Source organism: Mus caroli, chromosome 2, assembly GCF_900094665.2.
Source record: "Mus caroli chromosome 2, CAROLI_EIJ_v1.1, whole genome shotgun sequence".
NCBI classification, from domain to species: domain Eukaryota; kingdom Metazoa; phylum Chordata; class Mammalia; order Rodentia; family Muridae; genus Mus; species Mus caroli.
The window spans coordinates 71,461,196-71,484,501 of NC_034571.1; the positions used below are offsets into that span (position 1 = coordinate 71,461,196).

Genomic DNA, 23,306 nt, shown 5'->3' on the forward strand with positions numbered 1-23,306 from the left:
ACCCGAGTTCATGAAGGGAGGCGCTGTTGTGAATTGCACACCAGCAAACTACTTGGTGAGCGTGGACTTTATAGTTCTAACCTGCGTAACTGTATTTAACATCAAGGAAGGCTTAGTTTGGTGTCTGATTCTCTTCTTCAAAAATGGGTTCGTTGCCTGAGGGTCGCAGTTGATGACATCTTGATATTAATATGTTTGCTGCTGCTACCAAGAGCTTCGTTAAGCAAGTTGGAGATGGAGGGAGATTAGTCCCTGTCCCAAGCCTCAGCGAAGCTGACAAGTACCAACCCCTGAGTCTGGTGGTGAAAAAGAAGCGGTGTTTTCTGTTTCCTAGATACAAATTCACATCCACTCCTTTCACCCTTAAAGATATTCTCCTGGGAGACCGAGAAATTTCAGCTGGTAAGTTTAAGTGTTCGAGAGTGACTCATGATGGGGCTATATCATTAATAACCTAGCAGGGGTTGTATGGATTAATTATATTAACAATACACATTTTAAGAATAAAATCAATTTTTATGTGGTAGTAATATCATTCAGGTGAACAATGCTTAAATTTTTATAGTTTCAGGTTGCTTATTGCTTAATTTTAAAATCAATTATAAGTTGTTTTTAACTAAGTGGGCTTAGAAAAATGATGTGTCTTGACCTGTAAAATATAGGATATTATTGGGTCTTACCCATTTACATGATCAAATAAATGAAAGTAATTTAAATTATTTTACAGTTTACTGCAATAGGTAAACTCAGTTTTTTAGAAACGTGGGCACTAGAAGATTGAACTTGAATTTTCCTGCTTATAAACATACACTTTAACAACTGAACCATCTCCCAACCCTGGAATGAATTCTTTAAACTAGATTATAAAACAGACATGATAGTTAGTCATTGGCTATGGATATTTGTCTTTCTTTCAACTACTCAATAGATCTTTATTGATGTATATGTATTCTGTTGTATGAACAGGGAATTTGAGTTCCTGTTAAGTATTCTATTATTTCTTTTTGTAGCAAAATTGCCTAAAAAGCTACTTTCCATATAATTTGAAATGCTGCTTAATCAATATTTTGACCAAAGAATTTTTCAGTCATGTTAACATGATAATACCTAAAGTCTATATAAGACGAATTTGAGACGTTTAAAAGATATTAAGTTTCTTCTCCAAAGGAATTTCATCTTATCAGTTACTGAATTATGAAGATGAGTCAGATGTTTCCCTCTATGGAAGGCGAAGCAACCATATTGTGAATGATGTGGGGATCAATGTCACTGGATCTGATTCCATCGCAGTCAAAGCTTCGTTTGGTGTCGTGACCAAACATGAGGTGGAAGTTTCGACATTACTCAAGGAGATTACTGCTCGGTCAGTACAACGGTCCTGCTACACAGCAGTGTTCTCCTTAGATGGTTTGACTGTATCCCCTCCACTGCAAAGAAGGCTTAAGACGTTTGGGTTCTGTTTTACAAGTTAATTGATATATATATATATATATATATATATATATATATAATTCATTTGGAAGACTACATGTTAGCAGCTAGTTACTACCTCTACCCAATCAAAATCTATTTGATAAATATTTTCACTTGTTTCATTAAAAAAAAAAGTGAATTCAACTCCATCTTGGGCAAATTATTGAGAATCTGTCTCAAACTAGAATCAAAATCACTGGGTGGCAGGGAGGTGGCTCAGTGATAGAGTGCTTGCCCAGCGTGCACAAGGCTCTGGGTTCAGTCCCTGGTCCTAGAAAACTAAACAAGTCGTGCCTCTACTCTATAGAGCAAGAAAAACAACTTGAAGAGAGAGGCAAATTATTTCTATTTTCTGATTTTCATTATGCCTACCTCAGATTCACACACGTCATTAAGATGGGCCCTAAATAACACATAAAGGAACCTTCAGTTCTGAATGATCACATAGTAGAGCATCCTAGGCACATGTCTTTTTTTATTCTAGAAAAATTAACTTTGACCACAGTTTGATCCGCCAATCAAGGAGCAGCAGGAAGGCGGTGCTGTGCGTGGTCATGGAGAGCATCCGAACCACGCGCCAGTGCTCTCTGTCAGTGCACGCTGGGATTCGCGGGGAAGCCATGCGGGTAAGATACACTCAGGGCTTCACTAACAACACAGTTACTATGGAGTTTAAAAAAAAATTACTCATCAAAGGCAGAAAAAAAAAAAAGAGAGCCTCAGTTTTGTAGAACTTCAGTCTGGAGTGGCTGTGCTTCGGAATAAGAAAACCAACCAAAACCACTTGGGTTCTAACTGTGTGTACTACAGTACAAACAATGTATGTACTGGAGTCTCTCCAATTAACTACTACCTCAGTGTTATAGTAACCACATAAAGTAAGTCCTGATGTCATATGCTTTGATTTTATATATTTATTTATTTATTTATTTATTTATTTATTTATTTATTTATTGTTTTTTGAGAAAGGGTTTCTCTGTGTAGCCCTAGGCTATCCTGGAACTTGCTCTGTAGATCAGGCTGGCCTCGAACTCAGAAATTCGCCTGCCTCTGCCTCCCAAGTGCTGGGATTAAAGGCATGTACACCACATTACTCCAGTTTTTATTTCATTTTTAAGAAAATCTATTCATACTGAATTTTCAAAAGTTGAGGTTTTAGCTAATTCTTTTTGCACTTATTTATTTAGTGCTGTGTGTGTGTGTGTGTAAGTGTGCAGATGCCACAGTGTGCATGTTGAAGTCAAAGGACAAATTGTGGGACTCAGTTTTCTCCTTCCACTTGTGTATCACAGTGAGCAAAAACAGGTGGTCCAGAACTGTGGCGAGCGTCTTTCTCTACTGAGCCATCTCAGCAGCCCTGGATCTATATTTATATTAACATCGTTTTTCTAATTGTTATCAATAACCATATAGGCTTCATTTTGTGTTAAATCCCCTTAGAAGTCATTAACTGGAAATGGAGAGATAGGAGATAGCTAGAAAGTTAAGAGAACTTGGTGCTTTTTCTAGGGGACCCAGATTTGGTTTCTAGCATCTGCATGGTGGTGCGTAATTGGCTGTAACTGCAGTTCCAGGCGTTCTGATGCCCTCTTTTGGCCTCGGCAGGCACTGCACATACATGGTGCATCTACTGCATGCATGCGCACACTCACACACACACGTATAACCAAAATAAATCAATCTTTAGAAAATCAAAAACAGAAAATTATTTATATTATTCATCCTTACCAACCTGTGATACCTAGTAATTATTTGATAGGATTAAAGTCATCTGTTAGGTGACAGTCAAGAAAATGAAATTATGCTCTCTGTAGGAAAACAGATGGAACTGAAAGTTTTCAGTGGAATAAGCCAGAGTCAGACAAATACTGCATATTTTCCCTCGTATGTAGAATTGAGCTTTAAAGGTGTGTGTGCATGTGTGTGTGTGTTTATGTGTGTACATCATGGGTTTATGTGCAGGTCATGAAAACCATGAAAGGGGAGGAAGAGATTGTGGGGCAGAGAGAAGGTAACAGGGTAACTGTGATGTGAAAGTAGCAGGGAGGGTGACTGGGGGAAGGGTGGAAAGCAGAGGGTGGTGACAGAGGACACATTAGAACAACGGATGTGGCACACACAATCATTATGAACCCCACAAGCTGGTATGCCTTTTACACTTTTAAAGTGGGATGTGGAATGTCTCTGCCTGTACAGTGCTTGCTGTGCAAGCATGAGGGTCTGAGTTTGACCCCAGCAACCACATGAAAGCCATGTGTTGCACTGTGGCCTGTGATTCCAGCCTGAAGGAAACGGCAGAAAGAGGAAAATCCCTGGGACTTGTTGGCCTGCTGATAGCCTTGCCTAGTCAGTGAGCTCCATGCTGGGTGAGAGACTAGCTCAAAAATAAATAAATAAATAAATAAATAAATAAATAAATAACAAATAATGGAGAGTGATAGAGGAAAACCCCTAAGGCTGACCTCTGGCTTCCACATGCATGTGTTCATGTACCCATGCATGTGCATGCACACACACATGCACACACACATGCACATACACATGCACACACACATGCACATACACCCTGAAAAGAAAGAAAAGAGAAAGAACTCATCTCAGAAGTTGGGAATAGACTGTTGTCAGCAGGGGCTCAATTCATGGGAACAATGTTATTGTTGGACAGGACAGGAAATTTTAGTTCTGGTGGCCCGAGGCACAGCATAATGAATACAATTAACAATGTATTATAGTTCTCAAAATGGTTAGGGGAAAGGTGATATGTTTTGTGATGTGGTGGGAGGGAGTGCCTTAGCAGACCCATGCTGTGGCATCCCCCGTCCAGGTACCAACCACAAGACTGGTGTAGTATAAAATAAAGTTTATTTGGGGGCATGAGAAGGAGAGTGAGAAGGGAGTGTGGGAAAGAATGGGGACAGAGAGAGAAAGAACGGAAGAGAGCAACAGCTGAAACACATGGACGGGGTAGGGGGAGAGGATAGGGAGGGAGGGGAAAGGAGAGAGGGAGGGAGGGAGAGAGAGAGAGAGAGGAGAGGGGAGAGAGAGAGAGAGAGAGAGAGAGAGAGAGAGAGAGAGAGAGAGAGAGAGAGAGAGAGCGAGCTTGAGTATGCCTGTGAGCACAAACAGCCCTTTTATAGCAAGCCAGGCTCATACCTGGATGTTGCTAGGTAACTGTTGGGCGGAGCCTAGAAAAAAATGCTAGCAAAAGCAATGTTTCATGATAACGCAGCAGTGAAAGTTTAAGGCAGTGGATTAATGCATCCCTTTAATTAATTAGTGTTTACAATATGGTGTGTTGATAATTCACAAAACAACCGTTTGTTATAATAACAGACTAGGGCCCTCAATGTCTAGAGAGCTTGCTGCTCAAACCTGGTGACTTGAGTTCAATCCCCAGGACCCATGATAGAAAGAGAAGACTGATTCCGTAAAGTCGTCTCCTGATCTCTGTGCATACAGCACCCCACGCATATTACATCTTAAAAAATACAGGACCAAACGGTTGGTCATCTTTTCAGTCCTCTCCAGTTGTAATTTAGCATATAACATATGATCTATGTAAGATGACCAAGACGTCTCTAAAACACTAAATTCCTTCTCATAAAAATCTCTCAATTGTACCCATCACTTCATTGTGAGGGTTCTGTTCAGAATCTATATTCAGATATCTCCAACTTCTCATCAGCACTGGTCATTTAAGGGGCACACGCTGAAACGTTTACTTGATGGTAGCCATTCTGGTGACTTGGAAAACTGGTGACGGCTGTGGGGCTTCTGATGGGTGAGGCCGAAAGAGACGGGTTTCCTGCAGAACACTCTAGGGAGACTAATCACTGGCTTCAGTCCTGATGTGAGGGAGCGGAAAGGTCCCTAGCATAGACCATGCTTGGGTCTCCATGACAACACTTAATGGAGGCAGGGAAGCTCTTGGGTAGGTAGCTATGGTTTGGTTTAGGTGGGATTATGGGACGTTTATTTCTCCAAAAAGCTACCCTGCCCTCCTATGCTCTGTAATGATATTATTTTGTCTGTTTGTTTACTGCAGTTTCATTTTATGGATGAACAGAATCCCAAGGGAAGGGAAAAGGCTATTGTTTTCCCAGCGCACACAACTATAGCTTTCAGTGTTTTTGAGCTCTTCATCTACCTGGACGGTGCCTTCGGTGAGTAACAGATACACCTAAAAGCTCAAGCGATTGTATTTTGAAGGAGAATGTAATAGGAATAAATCTTGCTCCTCTTCCTCCCAGCCTCCCTTCCTCCAATCCCCCCTCCCTTCTTTCTTTCTCCCCTCTCATTTTGTGATTATGGAAGCAGGCTGGATATACTTAGCATGGTCGGTCTTACCTTAGGGTGAGGCAGCTGGGAAAACGTGCCCCTCCCACTTTCCCAGGACCTCCCTTGTGCTTCCTGGGGAAGACTCCATACTGCCCCCCTCACAGTTATAGACTGGGAATGAAACAAGGTCCACTGACAAAATGCACCTTAGCTTGTGGGAAGGGTAATAAATGACGTCTAATAGATAGCTTGTGGAAGTGGCAAATAAGAAATCTGAAGGCAGTAAGCTGCTTTAAGTGTCTAGTGCCCAAACAGCTGGTATTAATAAATTTTCACATGTTTAGACACGACTTCCTAGCTGCACACTCCCTTACAAATAACAATAAAAATCCACTTTAGAATGTGTGTGTGTGTGTGTGTGTGTGTGTGTGTGTGTGTGTGTGTGTGCATGGTAGCTCAGTGTAGCCCGCTTTAGCTTTCTATATTTCACAGGACTTTAAAGTTAGTTAACTGCCTGCCAGAACAATACCAGATATAGCCTCAAAAGGACCAGGCAAAAGAGTCTCCTGTCTATCTATGGGAATTTACATTTGTAGACCTTCTTTTGTTAACTTCTGTCTGTTGTTCTGGAGAAGAGGATTAGGAAGTCTAGAAAGGAAACTAGATTCTAAGTAAACGCAACCCTGAACCCTGTAACTGCTGGATTTTGCAGATCCATTGACTGTAGGCAGGAGTATGAAATGGCATTCATCAAAATGGAATCTTGTCCATGAGCACATTTTTTTGGCCATATTTCCATTTCCAGGAAATATTGCTGTAGTTATACTGAGACATACGTGCAGTGATCAAGGAACAGGTTCTTTAGTTCCTAGTAACAAAATATTGGAAACATGCTGAGAAGACCCGTGAGCACAGCAGAGGGGACCAAACCGTGACGCATGGGTACCTCTGGGCATGCAATGATCTCTAAGAGATGTTTTAAAGAGCTGTGTGTGCTATGTTTCTGGAAACATGCATAAGCCTGCACACCAGACCTCCTAAGCATACACAAGGCAGGGTACAGGGTGGGTAGAAACATGTCACTGTGTGGTTTTAATCTCTGAATTTTGTACTTGTAAATATATCTTCTCCTCAAATGTGTAGTTTAAGCTTTATTTTAAAAAAAATCTCCTTGAACTGCAGGCTTGAGAATTCATATCAGCTATGAAATACTCATTAAAATGTAGTTAAGTCCTAATAACATCTTCTCAAATTCGTTTGTAGACATTTGTGTCACATCAGTGTCAAAAGGAGGATTTGAAAGGGAAGAAACGACAACCTTTGCCATGTTCTACAGATTGAGAAATATACTCTTCGAAAGAAGTACGTCTGCACATTTCATGATGTCTTGGTTTATAATAGCTGAGTATATTCCACCGTGTAGATGTGCCACATTTTCTCTATTCAGTCGAGGGACATCCAGGGTGTTTCTAGCTTCTTTATTCTATTATGAATAAAGCTCTATGAACATAGTTGAGCAAGTGTCCCTACAGAATGGCTGGACATCTTTTGAGTACCTGCCTAGGAGCAGTACAGCTGGGTCCTGGGTAGAACTATTCCCATGTTTCTGAGGAACCACCAAATTGATTTCCAGAGCAGTTGTTCAAGTTAGAATTCCCACTCTTCCCACCCCACATCCTCACCAGCATGTGCAGTCACTTGAGTTTTTAATCTTAGCCATTCTGATGGGTGTAAGATGGGATCTCAGAGTCCTTTCTACCTGGAGGAGGGAGGGAGGGCTGTGATTGGGATGTAAAGTGAATAAAAATTAAATTCTTAGAGAGAGAGAGAGAGAGAGAGAGAGAGAGAGAGAGAGAGAGAGAGAGAGAGAGAGAGAGAGAGAGAGAGAGAGACTGCTGAAGGGTGTTTGGGAATGCATTCTTCCTCCTGTATCTACGTGTGTGGCTACCTACGCAGTAACCAGTCTGAAAACATGTTTAGAGCCCGGTTGATTCCTGACGGATGGTTTAGGTTGACACCTTTATAAACAGTTTGGGGTGCAGAGTTATTTGGTCTTCTAACACATTTCTGCTTTCTGTTTTGCAGACAGGAGAGTGATGGACGCCATCTCTCGTTCCCAGCTTTACCTGGACGACCTCTTTTCTGATTTCTACGACAAACCCCTCAGCATGACTGACATTTCCCTCAAGGAGGGGACTCACATCCGAGTGAACTTACTAAACCACAACATTCCTAAAGGGCCCTGCATCCTCTGCGGAATGGGGAACTTGAAAAGGGAGACGGTCTACGGCTGTTTCCAGTGTTCCGTGGACGGCGTGAAGTACGTGCGTCTTCACGCAGTCCCTTGCTTTGATATCTGGCACAAGAGAATGAAATAAAAGGAAGAAGGAATATGCTTTGTGCGCGTTTTATGTGCTACTGTGCCACACACACGCCTTCCTTACATTCTTTAGGTTTGCTTGGTTTTTTTTGTTTTTGTTTTTGTTTTTTTTTTTTTAGCAGGAGGCGCTGGGAGCGATGGCGCGTGTCTACTATGTTCTAGCTCCTGCCGAGGCTGAGTCCAGGGGTTTGGGGCTGAAGTGCACTATGCCAATCGGGTGTCTACACTAATTTCGATGTGGTGACCTCCAGGTGCTGAGGTCCATGGCCTTGGTGGGGACAGAATGGTGTGGTTCCTGCCCTTGGGACAGGGCCTGCAGGCGTGGGCCTCCAGGAGGATCCATGGCTGCTGTGGGCATGGGGGGGCTGTTGTATAATATCGTAAATATTTTCACCTTCCTCCAAGGACTGTCCTGTTAACGTTAATGACTCCATGACAATATGAGACAGCATGAGTTCAGGAGGTGAAGACATTTTGCTAATGTCTCAGCAAAATGGTAAAGTCTGGGACCTTCAGCCTCCCTTAAGTCTGTGAAAAAGAACTCTAAAACTATGGGCTCAAAAATATATAATTTCTCAACTATGCAAAAAAATAAGGATATAATAAGAATTTTATGAGGGGGCTTCACGAATCTAAAGGAACAAAGGCAGCTGCATTAATGAACCAACTTGTCAGAAAGATATAAAGGCAGGCAGATTCCTGAGTTCAAGGTCAGCCTGGGACACTGGGAGTCCAGACACAGGTGTAGTAGAGTTGATAATTCAGGGTGGGGTCCCACCCGGGTGGGGTCCCACACAACTAGCCTTAACAGAAGCAGGCAGATCTCTGAGTTCGTTTGCAATGTTAAGAGAAAGTGTGTGCTTGCTGTCTCCTAAAAATTAAAGGACTGGGTTCACAGGATACCGATTCATAGGATAATCAAAAGGGAACCTGGAATAAAGAACTGAATTGATACGTAAATAAAAAACCTGGGCTTTTGGTCTGCAGGAGATGAGCTTGCCACAAGCAATAGCAGTTCTTTTGTCTCTAGCAAGAGCTGAGCCCTCTGGAGGTCTCTGGAGAGTAAAAACAGCCCTTCAAGAATGTCTTCTAAACTACTCAGAGAGCTGACACAGCTCTTTCAGAATGTTTTCTAGCAGCTATTCAGAGAAGACTGTCGGGAGTGAACATAGCTCTTTTATAGGGTTTTTTTTTTTCTTTCTTTTTTTTTCTGGCTTTCTGATTTTGGTCAGAAAACTCAAGAATTACTTTTAGAACTTTTCTAACGATTTCTGGCTTGGTCGAAAGATCCAAGAATTTTTTATAGCAGTTTTTCTCCCAAACACCCCCTGACAAGAACCTGGACCTAGCCAAGGCTGGTCCTTAGCATCCCAGGAGCAGGGGACCAGGAGGTTGCCTGAGGAGGGGTGAACTGGCCCAGGTAGGGGTGGGGTAGAAGCAGGAAGCCCTTTAAGTAACATTTTCCACCCATGAGGTGATGATGATATTGTCAGTCTTCCTTGTGGATTTTATGAGCTATAACACTGCTTATACAAAACAAAGCTTAATTACAAAATTCAAAGACAAGCACTCTTTCACAAATCTGTTCATTTCTTCCTAACCACTTGGGAATCATTGTATCTTTTTTTGTTTATTTGTTTGTTTGGTTTTGTTTTTTGTTTTTGTTTTTGTTTTGTTTTTTTTTTTTTTTCGAGACAGGTTTCTCTGTGTAGCCCTGGCTGTCCTGGAACTCACTCTATAGACCAGGCTGGCCTGGAACTCAGAAATTCTCCTACCTCTGCCTCCAAAGTGCTGGGATTAAAGGCGTGCACCACCACGCCAGGATTTATTGTATCATTTTAAGTAGCATTTTTATATAATTCATATTTGTTCTAAATAGAAGTTTTATGTTTAATCACTTTTTAATTTAACAGTTAAAATTGACAAATGGGCACCAAATGGTTTACTTTAGTGCCCTAGGTTTGGTAAGAGGAGAAAAAAATGTGTTAATAATTTAATATATTCCTAAATGTTTAATTGTGGTATCAGATGAAAAACACCAAGCTCAGTGTGGGGCTCTGAGCACCTCTAACAGTGTGACTGGCAGTGGTAGTGGGTGGCCGTTCTGTCTAGTAAGTTTGCTTTGTAAAATGGGTGCTGTCACTTTAAAGTTAAGGGAAACAGGAGAGGGCTTTGTCTTTGGAAATGTTTAGTGGATTTAATATATTTTGTTCTCAGTTTTTCCAGGCTGGGGAAGTAGGATCTTGGTATGTTATCAAAGTTGTTTTTAAAATCTGGGGCTAAAGGGACTCACCTGCCTGAACCCCAGGACCAGGGTACATGCCACTATGTGTTTTTCAAATAAGTTTTTGTTTGTTCTTTAGACTTATTTAGTTTATTTCTATATGAGAAACTGTCACTCTCTTCAGACACACCAGAAGAGGGCATCAGATCCCATTACAGATGGTTGTGAGTCACCATGTGGTTGTTGGGAATTGAAATCAGGACCTCTGGCAGAGCAGTCAGTGCTCTTAATCACTGAGCCCCAGTCCTTCAAATATGTTTTTATCTACTCTCTAAGGCCATCTGAAATTTTCATATACTGTCAACTAATTTATTATCTTTTATTAAAATAATTGTAAAAATGTTTTTAAATTCTAGTTTCAAAATGAGTAACAGCATTCAGTCTAAGGCATAGAGCAATCTTGTAAATACAGAACACAGCACTTGTCATGTATGTAGAATGGGTAGTGACATATTTAAATTATTTAAAAGATAAGTTTTCAGGTATAGGTATTCATTTACTGTAATATGTATTTTTTTCTTTTAAATACAGTCTCACAAAGTCCAGGCTGGTCCTGAACTCCCTACATCTGCTCACAGGGAGGGTGAGCTCAATGCCTCACTGTCCTGCATCTACCTGGGTTTGGGGATTACAGGTGTTGTGTGTCACCACTCCCAGACTGTATGGTACTAGGATTGAATTAGGGTTTTCAAGCATGTTATGTGAATGCTATAACTGAGCTACCACCTCTCCAACTGATGCACAGTTAACTCTTAAAAACAAGTTTAGAAATACTTTGTATAAGCTGCCTGTGATGGTTTGTGTATGCTTGGGCCAGGGAATGGCATTTTTAGGAGGTGTGGTCTTGTTTGAGTAGGTGTGTCGCAGTGGGCAGGGCTATAATACCCTAGTCCTAGCTGCCTGGAAGTTAGTCTTCCACTAGCAGCCTTCAGATGAAGATGTAGAACTCTAAGCTCTGTCTGCACCATGCCTGCCTGGATGCTGCCATGTTCCCACCTTGATGATAATGGATGGAATCTTTGAACCTATAAGCCAGCTCCAATTAAATGTTGTGCATATAAGAGTTGCCTTGGTCATGGTGTCTGTTCACAGCAGTAAAACCCTAAGACACTGGGTAAAGTAGTACATGCCTGTAATCCTAGTATGCAAGAAGCTGAGACAGGGGTATTGAGTTTGACACCAGGCTGGGCTCACAGTGAGTCAGGTGAGCTTGGGCTGTACAGCAAGGCCCTGTGATAAAAATAAGTGCCTTGTAGGAGAGATGGTGGGTTAGAAAGGACACTCAGATATTCACTTCTACACTCCATGCCGTGTCTGAGGGAATAACTGGCAGAAGACTCAGTGATTAAGAAAGGGTTAGAAAGTTAAGAAAAGGCAGGAAAGGTGGTGTCTGCATATGGTGGTGCACACCTTTAATTCCAGCACTCGAGAGGCAGAGTCAAACAGACCTGTGAGTTTAAGGCCAGTCTGGTTTTCAGAGCAAGTTCCAGGACAGCCAGGGCTAAATAAATAAACGTTGTTATATCCACCTTTGGGTAGCTCACAGTGGCTTGTAACTCCAGCTCTAGAAAGTCATAACCTCTGGCCTCCAAAGACACCATTATTCGTGAGTGTGTGTGTGTGTGTTCGTGTGTGTGTGTGTGTGTGTACGTGTGTGTGTGTATGTGTGCACATGTGTGTGTCACACACATAATAAAATAAATATTTTTTAAAAAAGTTATATAGTAGACAGGAAGGAAGATAGAAGAGGAATAACACATTTATTTATAATAATGCTTGAAGAAGCATAGTCTGTGTAGGTGATGAGGTTTGGTTTGGCCAAACTCCCAAGGCCAGAAGCTTGCACCAAAAGAGTGTGAAATTCACACTGTGCTGAAATTCTTCATGATTCAGGTATACACAACTGACATCTTCCTGCATGAACTCCAAAGGCAGATTCTATGCTGATATTTTTCATACCCTACTGTCTATAACATCACGAAATGCATAAATCAAAGAGACATAAGTTCCTGGTCTCTGAGTAGTTTTAGATACAGGCATCATAAGGGCTATAATATTGGATCGTTACATACTTATACTTGCTGTTAACATTGGGGTTGGGCAGCACCCATTCTGCATGTTAACGTGTGTATTCATCTATCTCCTGAAGGAGGAATGCCAGCCACTGGGATCCAGCCCATTCCCTGGTGCTCCAATCTATGGTCACAGAAAAACAAAACAAAACAAAACAACAGGAAACACAATCACACCTACTCAAGAGTCAGATTTGCAAAACAGCTTCATATTAATACACCAAAATTATGTTTATTGAAGGAACAAATATCTTCTCACAAGGGAAAACAGGTATAACCACAACATAGAGAACAGTGGTATATTTTTTAAAGCAAAGTATGTGAGTTACTAACAAACAGAGAAGTAATTATATTTATAGCTCATCATGTTGGTGCACATTATATTCCTTAGGAGAAATGAAGCCGTCTCCATTGTGGTCATTTTTCTTAAAGATATCTTCCAAAACTGCCTTCTGATATGACTTGTCACGGGGGTTTGCATCTTTTTCAAAGTCCTTCTGTAAGTAAAGCTCTATCTAGAGGCCAGAACACAACATTGTTAATAAAAACACACCACAAATGATGTCCAATAACTCTAAGAAATGATTACAGTAATGAATAAGCATAGTAAATGATACAAACATTTTAGATAATTGATCTAATTGTTTATGGGGCAAGGACACTCAAGGACCATGGTTCACAGAGGGATATCAGAGGACAACTTGTGGGAACTGGTTCTCTCTTTCTACCATGTGGGGGTACCAGGGACTGAACTCAGATCATCAGGCTTGGAGCAAGAGCTATATTCACTAAAAAAATGAGCTGGAGAGATGGCTCAGCGGTTAAGAGCACTGATTGCTCTTCCAGAGGCCCTGAGTTCAATTCCCAGCAACCATATGGTAGCTCACAACCATCTGTATTAAGATCTGATGCCCTCTTCTGGTGTGTCTAAAGACAGAGATGTACTCACAAAAAATAAATAAATACCCCTTAAAAAAAGAAAAAAGGAAAAAGAAATCTTGGCAGCCCATAACCATTTTAAAAAGATATTTCAAGGTTTGGAAATACTTTAGAAACAGGGTCTCTCTACAAAGGCTTGGCTGTCCTGGAACTCACTATGTAGCCCTGGCTGTCCTGGAACTCATTATGTAGACCAGGTTGGCCTCAAACTCACAGAGATCTGTTTGCTTCTGCCTCCCAAATACTGGTATTAAAGGCATGTGCCAACATGTTTGGCTTGGGATTTTGTTGTTGTTTTGCTTTTAATTTTTGAAGAGAACATTGTTATTCAAATTAGCTGTCCTTGGGGCTATAGATTGGTGGTATTAGCCACACTTAATTTCCACCATAGTCTCTGCTTCAGTTCCTACCTTGTGTTTCCTGCCCTGGCTTCCCTCAATGGACTGCGACCCAGGCTATGTAAGCCAGGTAAGGCCCTTATCCCCAAGTTGCTTTTGGTTGTGGTCTTTATTGCAGCAGTAGAAAGCAGAGTAAGACACCTGGCAAACATGCCTCTCCCCCGTGGGCTGACTGGGGAGCCGCAAGGATGTTTTATGACCCACTAAGCTCCTAGAGGAGGAGCTGGAGTTGAGTGGAAAGAAGGCTGGAGAGGGAAATGAAGATGAAGTAAGTGACTGGAGATACAGCTTAGGGGCCCAGTGCATGTGTAGCATGCATGAAGTTCTAGGTCCAGTCCCCAGGTAAAATAATACAGAGAAAAGGCAAAGGCTTATTAAATAGGGCTGGCGGCTTCTTCCTGTAATTCCAACACTTGGGAGCAGCAGGAGGATTTCCACAAGTTCAAGACCAACCTATACAACATCATAAGTTCCAGGGCAGCTTGGGGCTAGAGTGAGGCCTTATCTCAACCCCACAGTCAGAAAAAGGACTGACATTATATTTAAAATCAGGACACTACCTGCCTCTTCTAGCCTATGTAGGCGGTAGTTATACACTTTTAACTACCTCTAAACAAAGGAGGCAGCGGCTGAGTTGAACATAGACTGTGGAACGAGATGAGGCATTCGGCTTCCCAGAAACACTCATGATGGTAATTCTCAGAAAGGCTCAGAGTGGCCAAGGCTCAGGGCCAGAGCAGACCGCCTGGGGCGCGATGCTGGTTTTGTAACGGCAGCTACACGGCTCTTGAGTAGCTTTCTCTCTATGATAGCGATGATAGAGGAGAGTCTGTCATGTGAACTGTCCTGGAGATAGATTCAGGGACGTATGTGCTTAAAATGGTACCTGGGACTAAGAAAGTGTGAAGAATGGGTATCATCATTGCAGATTGTTCATCTATAGGGGATGGCGAGCAACTTGTAGCTCATGCTTACCGACTTCTTAGCCCATCCGGTTCAGATCCTTGCTAGCTCCTAATCTCATTTATGTCCCAGTCCAGAAGTGACATGTTTATACAGTACTGTCGGAAAGAGGTCTGTACCCTAGTGTTCATGCTGGAAGAGCCATGGATAGCTTGGGATTATTCTTATCTGATTGAATGATTGACTCATTGACCTGGCAGTACTGGTAATTGAGCCCAGAGCTCATGGATAGTCAGGCAAGCAGTCTCTGTAGCCCAGGCCGTCTTTCAAGGTGTTTGTTATTCCTTATGTCAAGTTTGGGAGTAACCGAAGCTATAGGCCTGCCTCATTAAAGTTAACATTATGACTTTAATGACCTTCCTACATACAGAAAAATGGAAAAGGATATTCTTTTTTCTCAGATTTTTGAGTTTCCAGCAAACAACTCGATAGACTAAAGCAATCAGAGCCAATATTGGAGAAAAACTAAAAGGCATCTCAACACAAACCCTGATACTGGTGAAAAGTAAGAACGTCTTCAACACAGTCTGAGTTTTAATTAAAAAATCAAACTGCACACAGCAAGTTTGAATTACCTCAGCTTTGGAGAGTTGCCGGTCGTTATCCATGTCTATTTGCTTAAATGTTTCAATGCTCCTCGGTCCTTTGGTCACAGCATAAAGTTCAATCTCAAACATCAGAGTTGCATTGGGCGGAATCTTACCTTCTGCTAAGGGTTTAAATTTTAACAGTTTGAGCTATATGAAAGTAGCTTTCAGGTACATACTCCATGGCCGCATTATAGCAGGGTTATAGACCTTAGAACTGCTTTCAAAACGTTAAACTTTTTAACATCCAAAAAGAAAGAGAGAGAGAGAGAGAGAGAGAGAAGAAAAAAATGAAAGAAAAGAAAAAGGAGAAAGAAAAAGAAAAAGGAGAAAGAAAAAGAAAGAGAAAGAGAAAAAGAAAAAGAAAAAGAAAAAGAAAAAGAAAAAGAAAAAGAAAAAGAAAAAGAAAAAGAAAAAGAAGAAAGACAGGGCAGGTCAATTTTATACCCTTTCCTCCCACATTTTATAAAAACATTTTGGAACTTTTTTTCCCACTATATTTTAAACCAAGTCAGTTCAAAGGCTCTTCTGGAGCAGACTAAGTTTCCTTAATAAGTTAAAATAAACCAAGATTTTATAAGTATATCTTGATCATCATGTAGCAGATATATGGTATAGAGAAGCAATGTATGAGCAGAAAACATTCCAAAGTTGGGCTGGTAAGAACTCAGTGGCACTTGCTGCCAAGCCTGATGACCTGAGTTCGCTACACCCTAGGAGAAGAGAACTGACTCCCACAAATTGTCCCCTGATTTTCACATACTCTCTAAGGTATATGCTTCACTCCGCATAAATAAATAAGTGTAATTAAGAAAAGGAGAGGGCTGGAGAGATGGCTCAGTGGTTAAGAGCACTGACTGCTCTTCAAGAGGTCATGGTGGCTCACAACCCTCTGTAATGGGATGCAACACCCTCTTCTGGTGTCTCTGAAGATGGCTACAATGTACTCATATAAATAATTTAAATAAATAAATCTAAAAAGAAGGAGGAGGAGAAGGAGGGAGAAGAAGAAGAAGAAGAAGAAGAAGAAGAAGAAGAAGAAGAAGAAGAAGAAGAAGAAGAAGAAGAAGAAGAAGAAGAAGAAGATCGGCCAAACGACTAACATTTTTTGAAAGTAGCTAAATTTGTCCATCAAAAGAAACAACAATTCCCTTAATAGTCAAGTAGATGATTCTTGCTAAATAGTACTTATACAGTACTTGCTAGTAATACTTACCTAGCCCATAAAGAAAAGGGTAGAAATTACAGCCCCAAGCAGTGCACTGTAATTTCCAAAATCAGAACACAGAAAAATCTACCCATCCTCATGTACCTCTCGTCACAGTCCTGATCTAATGTCCTACAAATTTACCTGGCTTTGAAGGACAGAGGAACTTTGACCATAATGAAGACAGACTAAAAACACAAATTCCTTTTGTTGTCCTGGTGCTGGTGTTGGAAGCAGGGTCTGGCAGACACGTGAGCTTCTACACCACTGAGCTACCCTGAAGCCCAAACTCAAACTTCCCAAGATAGAAGGCCACAGATGCGCAGGAAGCAGGAAGTTCCAAACAATTCTATTACACACACAGAAAATGTTGCTAATTAGTTTTTTTTCTACAAAAAAAAAAAAAAAAAAGATTGAAGCATACCAAGGAGAAAGATGTGCATTGCAGTGGAATTATCTGCATGTATAGAGGTAGATTGGAGAGATGGAGTTACTGTAAAGAGTATATACATACCACAGAGATGGTTAATCAAAGCACTAGAAAGCCACATGCACTTTAAGACATGCGGGGGTGTTCTGGGACATGAGCCAAGGACATTTCGCCAGAGGAAAAGCTTCTTCAAGCATCACCTAAAATGAAGTTATAACTGTTATGTTGTAATAACACCTTACATTAAGCTCATAGAGACCTGTAAAGAACAAGCCAGTCAACATGCTAGCATCCCTGCCCTTACCCCTAACTGAGGAGCATTTGGCAGCCGGTAGGAGGGGGAGTCAGTTTTAGGGCTTTTGGTCCCTGGTAGGCTGACCATATTCCAGTGGATAGCTCCACACCCATGAGTATATATATATGCACAACACAAATTGACTTGGTAGGTGATGTGTGTGTGTGATACGTGTATATGTGTGTGTTTGTGATGTGTGTGTGTGTGTGTGTGTGTGCGTGTGACACAAAGTTAGGAGGGGTAGAAAGTTGGAGAGTGAATCTGAGAGGAACTAGTGGGGAGGAGTGAGTGTGGATCTGATCAATATACATTGTGTGTGTGTATATATGAAACTCTCAATTAATAATAATATTTTTTAAAAAGCTTGCACAACCAAGCTTTTGCTAAATAGCTATGGTACATATACTACAACTTGTAAAACCATGGACTCTAAGCTGCTGTAACAATGGTAAAGCCAACAGGTAAGTAACTACAATTCTATGTACGTACTTTAGGCCTCAGTCTTCCTACAAGTAAAATAAAGGTGCTAGTGAGATGAACTGTTTTGATGTTTATTGAAGACTTCTCAAAGTCCTTAAGAACTGTCTATCTCCCTGCTGTAATGGTGGAGTTTGTGTTGACAGTTTAGGTAGCTGGGTAGACACACACACACACACACAGAGAGAGAGAGAGAGAGAGAGAGAGAGAGAGAGAGAGAGAGAGAGAGATATTATCAGCGTCACATATATGTATATATATGTATATACACATATATGTGTATGCATATATATATATATATATACATACACACACACACACACATACACACACAAACACATACACACACAGGGTATCAGGGTCCTATACATACACACACACTCAAACACACACACACACACACTCAAACACACACACACACACACACACAGGACATCAGGGTCCTAAACATACACACAGATACATGCACTCATGCACACACAGACACACAGGATATCAGGGCCACACACACACACACGATGAACAAATGATAATGCCATGCTTTTCTGTCCTCTTGATAGTGCAGTGCTGGATTAGAGTCAGGCCTTTGCCTGTGCTGGTTTCCTCCCAGTGCTATGAGCTTCTCTGATGAGAGCAAATGATTGGCAGAATCATTGAACAGGAAGCTGTAGATATCTGAAGCCATCTCTTTTATCATGTCACATCTAGGCATCTAGCAGTGGCAAGGGGGATCACCTCTTAAACACTCAGCCAACAGCTTCGAGGATGGTTTACCTCTACAGGATATGGGGATGTTGCCAAAATCACGCCTTAAGAACCTGACTGCTATTTACATATTAGCTATTTCAGTTAGGTGGAGTTGGCAAGAGCTTTACACAAGGTGAGCAGGCAAAGGTTCTTTGTGCCGCAGCAAAGGTCTCAGTGAAACCAGGAGGGTGCTGCTCATCACTGCAAGGGCGCCTACTTGCTCCCATAAACTTTCCTTGTGTGTGTGTGTGTTTCAGATTTGCTTTTGTGAAGATTAGTATACATTAGTATACATGCAAGTGGCAAACAACAGCAACCAAGAGTGAAACAATTCAACATTTCAGAGAAAAGCCATCTTATTAGTGCCCCTCCGGCTTCCTTTCCTGACAATGTCACCAGATAACTACATACCTTCCTACCCTAGTCTGTGTAGAAATAGGTGTCTGGGAAGCTCCCCCTTCACAATGAAAACACTTTGCAGACCACGAGTAGTGTCTGCTTTTCCCCTCATATAATCATCTGTCTGAAAGTCTGCATGGGTGCTCAGGAAATACTCAGCATAGGAATAGAGCACATAGCTTTATTAATCTATGTGATTTCACTTCATTCTTTTCACTGGTTACATACTAATTCACTATATGCATATCCCGTAGTTTAAATTTCCTACTGATACTCACTAGGTAGTCTCAAGTATTTTGATGCCAAAAAGTTGGCAATTATGGTAGTTAATCTCTGTTGTCAACTTGACTGGATTTGGAAAGAACAGAGAAGCCATTGTACACATCCATAAGGGATTTTGTGTTTAGATAAACTTAATTGAAGAGAGAAGACCTACCTACATGTCGACAGTACCTTTTGGCAGCAGTCTAGAGAAAAGGAATTCTGAAAAAGAAAAGTGTTTGCTTTTTGCCTGCTTGCCTTCATGTTGTTCTGGCTTCATTTACCCTTGCTGCTGTCACCATTCTTTGCTGACAGAGTCTGACAGTCTAACGTCCAACATGGACTGGAAGTCCAGGAGCTCTACAAAAATCCTCCAGATCTTGAGGGCTAGTGTGGGACAGCTGAGGCATCTAGCTTTGAAGACCAAGCAGCTTCCAGGTTCTCTCCATTGAGAAGGTAGCCATTGTTGGGCTACCCAGACCACTTCATATAAGCCAATCAAGGAACCTCCCCTTCTCTGTATCTATCTATCTATCTATCTATCTATCTATCTATCTATCTATCTATCTATCTATCTATCTATCCATCCATCCATCCATCCATCCATCCATCCATCCATCCATCTATCTATCTATCTATCTATCTATCTATCTATCTATAAATATATTCTACTGGTTCTCTTTCTCTTGAGAACCCTAACTAACACAGCAATAAATCTTCTCTTACGCTTTGGTGTATGGTCCTAAAATTCAAAATTATTAAGTCAGAAGATAGGGGTACAATTACTTCTGATAAAACTCTTGGTCAAATGACTTCCTTCCCCATCGATCATATAAGAAATGGATCATTTTCCCATGTCTCTGTCAGTATTCTTGTCCTTGCTAGTGGGATAAGCAAAAAATGATACCTTGTTTGTGTTCTAATTTTGCTCCAATTATGGATATAACTAAGCGTTCCATTAGAATTAAAGACAATTTGTGTCTTATTAATGAACTTAGCTTACTTCTAGGGCGATATCACCTGTCCACCAGTTAATCATATTTCCCCAACTTTCTGCAGGTTCACATATCTTCTTGCTCTAGGATCGATTTAAAAGTAGGCACAACTCTGAAACTTATTTTTTCTGCATCTGAAGGAGTCTCCTGAGATGGGGGAAGAACGACCCACCGCTCAGAGGTACCATCCTTCTATCCTGAAATTGTTCCTGACTCCCAAGTTTTATTAACTTAACCTGGCTGCTTACTAATGATCTTTACTGGAAACACATATGTAATAATAAAACCAAAAATGTCCAAGGGAGCTTATGGAATATACAGTCATCCTGAACACTGTGTCTATGCAGAGGATGAGAGTCTGGCTGGAGGTTGGTATTCCATGCTGTCTTGTTTTCTTTAGACATGAAACGAAGGGTATAGGGTGAATTAAATATAACAAGAATTTGTTAAACAAGTTTCTGTGGCGATTTCTTCTGTAACTTTTTAAAATTGACAAAATACACCTAATATAAAATTTACTTTTTTGTTGTTTTTTTTTTTGGTTTTTTGTTTGTTTTTTGAGACAGGGTTTCTCTGTATAGCCCTGGCTGTCCTGGAACTCACTTTGTAGACCAGGCTGGCCTCGAACTCAGAAATCTGCCTGCTTCTGCCTCCCAAGTGCTGGAATCAAAGGTGTGTGCCACCACCACCTAGCAAAATTTACTTTCTTGACTATTTTTAAATAAGTATAAAGTACAATTGTGTTACTGTGCAATCTACATCTAGAACTCTTATCTTGATCACTGAAACACTATGCTATTCAGCATCTCTCCTTTAGTCCCAGGTAACCACCCTCTGCTTTTGTGTCTGCTGGCTTGACTATTATAGATACTTCATATAATTGCAATCCTACAGTATTGATATTTTTTTGTGTCTGGCGTCTTTCACTTAGCGTAATAGTCTTTAAGGTTCATCTACACTGTAGCATGAGTCAGAATTTCACTCTTTTGAAAGCCTATGTAATATTTCACTGTGCGCCCTATACCCATTGTTTTATTTGCTCTCCCATCTCTGGACTCTTGGGTTTCTTCCACCTCTTGCTTCTTGTGGACTGTGCTGTTACTGTGAACACATAGATATACAAATATTCCTTTGAGACTTACTTCCATTTTTAAAGAATATACAGATTCGTTTTGATTTTTTTAATAAATGACTTATTTTTTTAAGCTACTAAAAGATACAGCAAAAAAAAAAATCTTACCATAGCCTTCTTTTCCATATGCAAACGAAGGAGGTATAATCACCTTTCTCTTTTCCCCAGGGCACATGTCCATCATAGCAATGTCCAGCCCCTTTATGACATGTCCGACACCAAGAACAAACCATTTGGGGTGGCCTTCATCTTGTGTCCGGCTATGAGAAACCATACTTGGTGTGTAAGTAAGACGATCTCATAAAGGGAACTTAAATACAGCTCAGGCACTTGTTGTTTAAGACTGGAATCTCTTTCCCCACATTGCACCCTTCAGAACTCTGTTCTTTTTGATTTGTTTGGATCAAACTTCCCCATAAAGTGGCAGAGCATATCCCTGGAAGACATTCCGATTTCTGATTTTTGCCGTCCTTACAAAAACTACTCAACGGTTCACTTTTTAAAATGGGTCTCCTGCCTCTAACTAGCTGGATGGCTTGAACAAAATGACTCATTTACCGTCTCTGGGTTTGTTCCCCAAACCAAAGGGGCATGCTGAGCCCTAAATTTCATTTTAAGAACAACTGAAACATAGCATCCTGTCAAAATTCTCTTCTACATAGGAAGAATAAATTTTCTTCTAAATTGGAAAGAATTGCTAGACTGGAAAGATAGGCTTGTCTTTGGAGGGAAACAGTACAGCTAAACAGACAGCATTCAGTCAGACCGGAGTAGGGAACAGAGAGAATGGATGTGATAACCAGAGTCTCTATTAGAAAATGACCCACAAAGTCCAGAAGGAAACCCGGTAGCTTCCTTATACACTCTGTTTGGAATCAGACTTCAGCTCTGGGTAAGGAGAAAGTGTGAATATCTTTTCAAGAAGCCTCTAGATTTAGTTTTCCGGGTCCCAAGGACAGTGGTGGTGGTCAGCACTCTGCCTGGGTCTGCAGTCAGTTTACTGTGCTTACAAATTATTTCTTTCAAATAATTAAAAACATTCATTTTTGTTTAGGGAATGTCTTCTAATCTAAATCGGCATGAAGGCTTAATTTACTGTTAAAAAACAAAACCAAAAAACCTTAAAACAAAACAACCAGTTAGGCTCTGGCTGCTGCTGGTGGTGGTAGTGGGCAAGATGTGGTCTATCAACTGAACTTGAACTGGACGGAGCATCTCCTACCTGCAGTAGAATTTGGAGCCGTCTTTAGCCAAGTAGCCATCGTAATGGGCATTTAGCAAGTCTCCTTTCCTGCTTGTTTTGGAGCAGTTTTCTGGACGGTGCAAAACTTCTATTTTCACTTCCTCAGTGCTTTCTTCTTTTGTTTGTCCCTGAGCATCGGAACAACCCCACAGGCTAAGGAAAACTGCTAGTCTGAATAGGAGATTCATGTTTCCCAAAGCAGCACTCCCAGACCTAGTGTAAGCCCCACAGAGTGTCAGCAGGCTGATCAGACTGAAGTGGGACGCGTGGCAGGCATTGTCCTACGTCACAAAGGTCCAAGGCGGGGCTACGAGAGGCCCCGCCCCCTCTCGCACCAGCAAGTCGCCGCCGGTTGGAGTGCGTCTTGGCCGTTGGGTGCTCCGGTTGCCTGTACTCTGGCTAGAATAGCGCCGCACACCCTGTCCGCAGGTTTCTTTCGCCCGCAGTAGTCAGACTTGCGTTTCCTGAAATAAAACTGGCATTATGGTGGTCGTTTCTAGGCACTTAGGAGATGCTGCAAAATTTTATGGGCTCCACTTGATGCCCTGATCTTGCCTCCCCAACACTGCCTCTGCTAACGGATTGCTTGAATGGCTTGGTTTTAAATTTTTAAATGATACACTGAACCATTTGGCCATAGAAAAAAGAATAGATAGCTGTAGGATCCTAAACACAGTATTTTAAAAATATTAAAATGTTGGGCCAAGAAATTGATACAAAATGCAAACAGGTCACGGTGGGATATT

At 41.2% G+C, this 23,306-nt stretch overlaps 2 protein-coding genes across 4 annotated transcripts; one reads left to right on the forward strand and one right to left on the reverse strand.

Annotated features, from left to right (window-relative positions):
• Nucleotides 1-42: 42 nt before the first annotated feature.
• Nucleotides 43-8,213, forward strand: Pjvk (pejvakin). Its single transcript, XM_021156743.2, has 6 exons — nt 43-402; nt 1,168-1,363; nt 1,958-2,099; nt 5,519-5,636; nt 7,015-7,113; nt 7,837-8,213. Exons 1-6 carry the CDS (start codon nt 192-194, stop codon nt 8,127-8,129), a joined length of 1,059 nt encoding a protein of 352 aa, XP_021012402.1. The 5' UTR covers nt 43-191; the 3' UTR covers nt 8,130-8,213.
• A 4,362-nt stretch (nt 8,214-12,575) lies between these two features.
• Nucleotides 12,576-22,836, reverse strand: Fkbp7 (FKBP prolyl isomerase 7). 3 transcript variants are annotated; one of them, XM_029474200.1, is made up of 5 exons: nt 22,540-22,836; nt 21,426-21,577; nt 17,096-17,211; nt 15,363-15,496; nt 12,576-13,002 (listed from the first exon to the last, which is right to left on the reverse strand). In XM_029474200.1, exons 3-5 carry the CDS (start codon nt 17,130-17,132, stop codon nt 12,841-12,843), a joined length of 333 nt encoding a protein of 110 aa, XP_029330060.1. In that variant the 5' UTR covers nt 17,133-17,211; nt 21,426-21,577; nt 22,540-22,836; the 3' UTR covers nt 12,576-12,840. The 3 variants fall into 3 exon arrangements, with proteins under 3 accessions (XP_029330060.1, XP_029330059.1, XP_021011798.1); XM_029474199.1 differs by lacking the exon at nt 17,096-17,211 and having other exon boundaries at nt 12,580-13,002; nt 15,363-15,493; XM_021156139.2 differs by lacking the exon at nt 17,096-17,211 and having other exon boundaries at nt 12,699-13,002.
• Nucleotides 22,837-23,306: the final 470 nt, after the last annotated feature.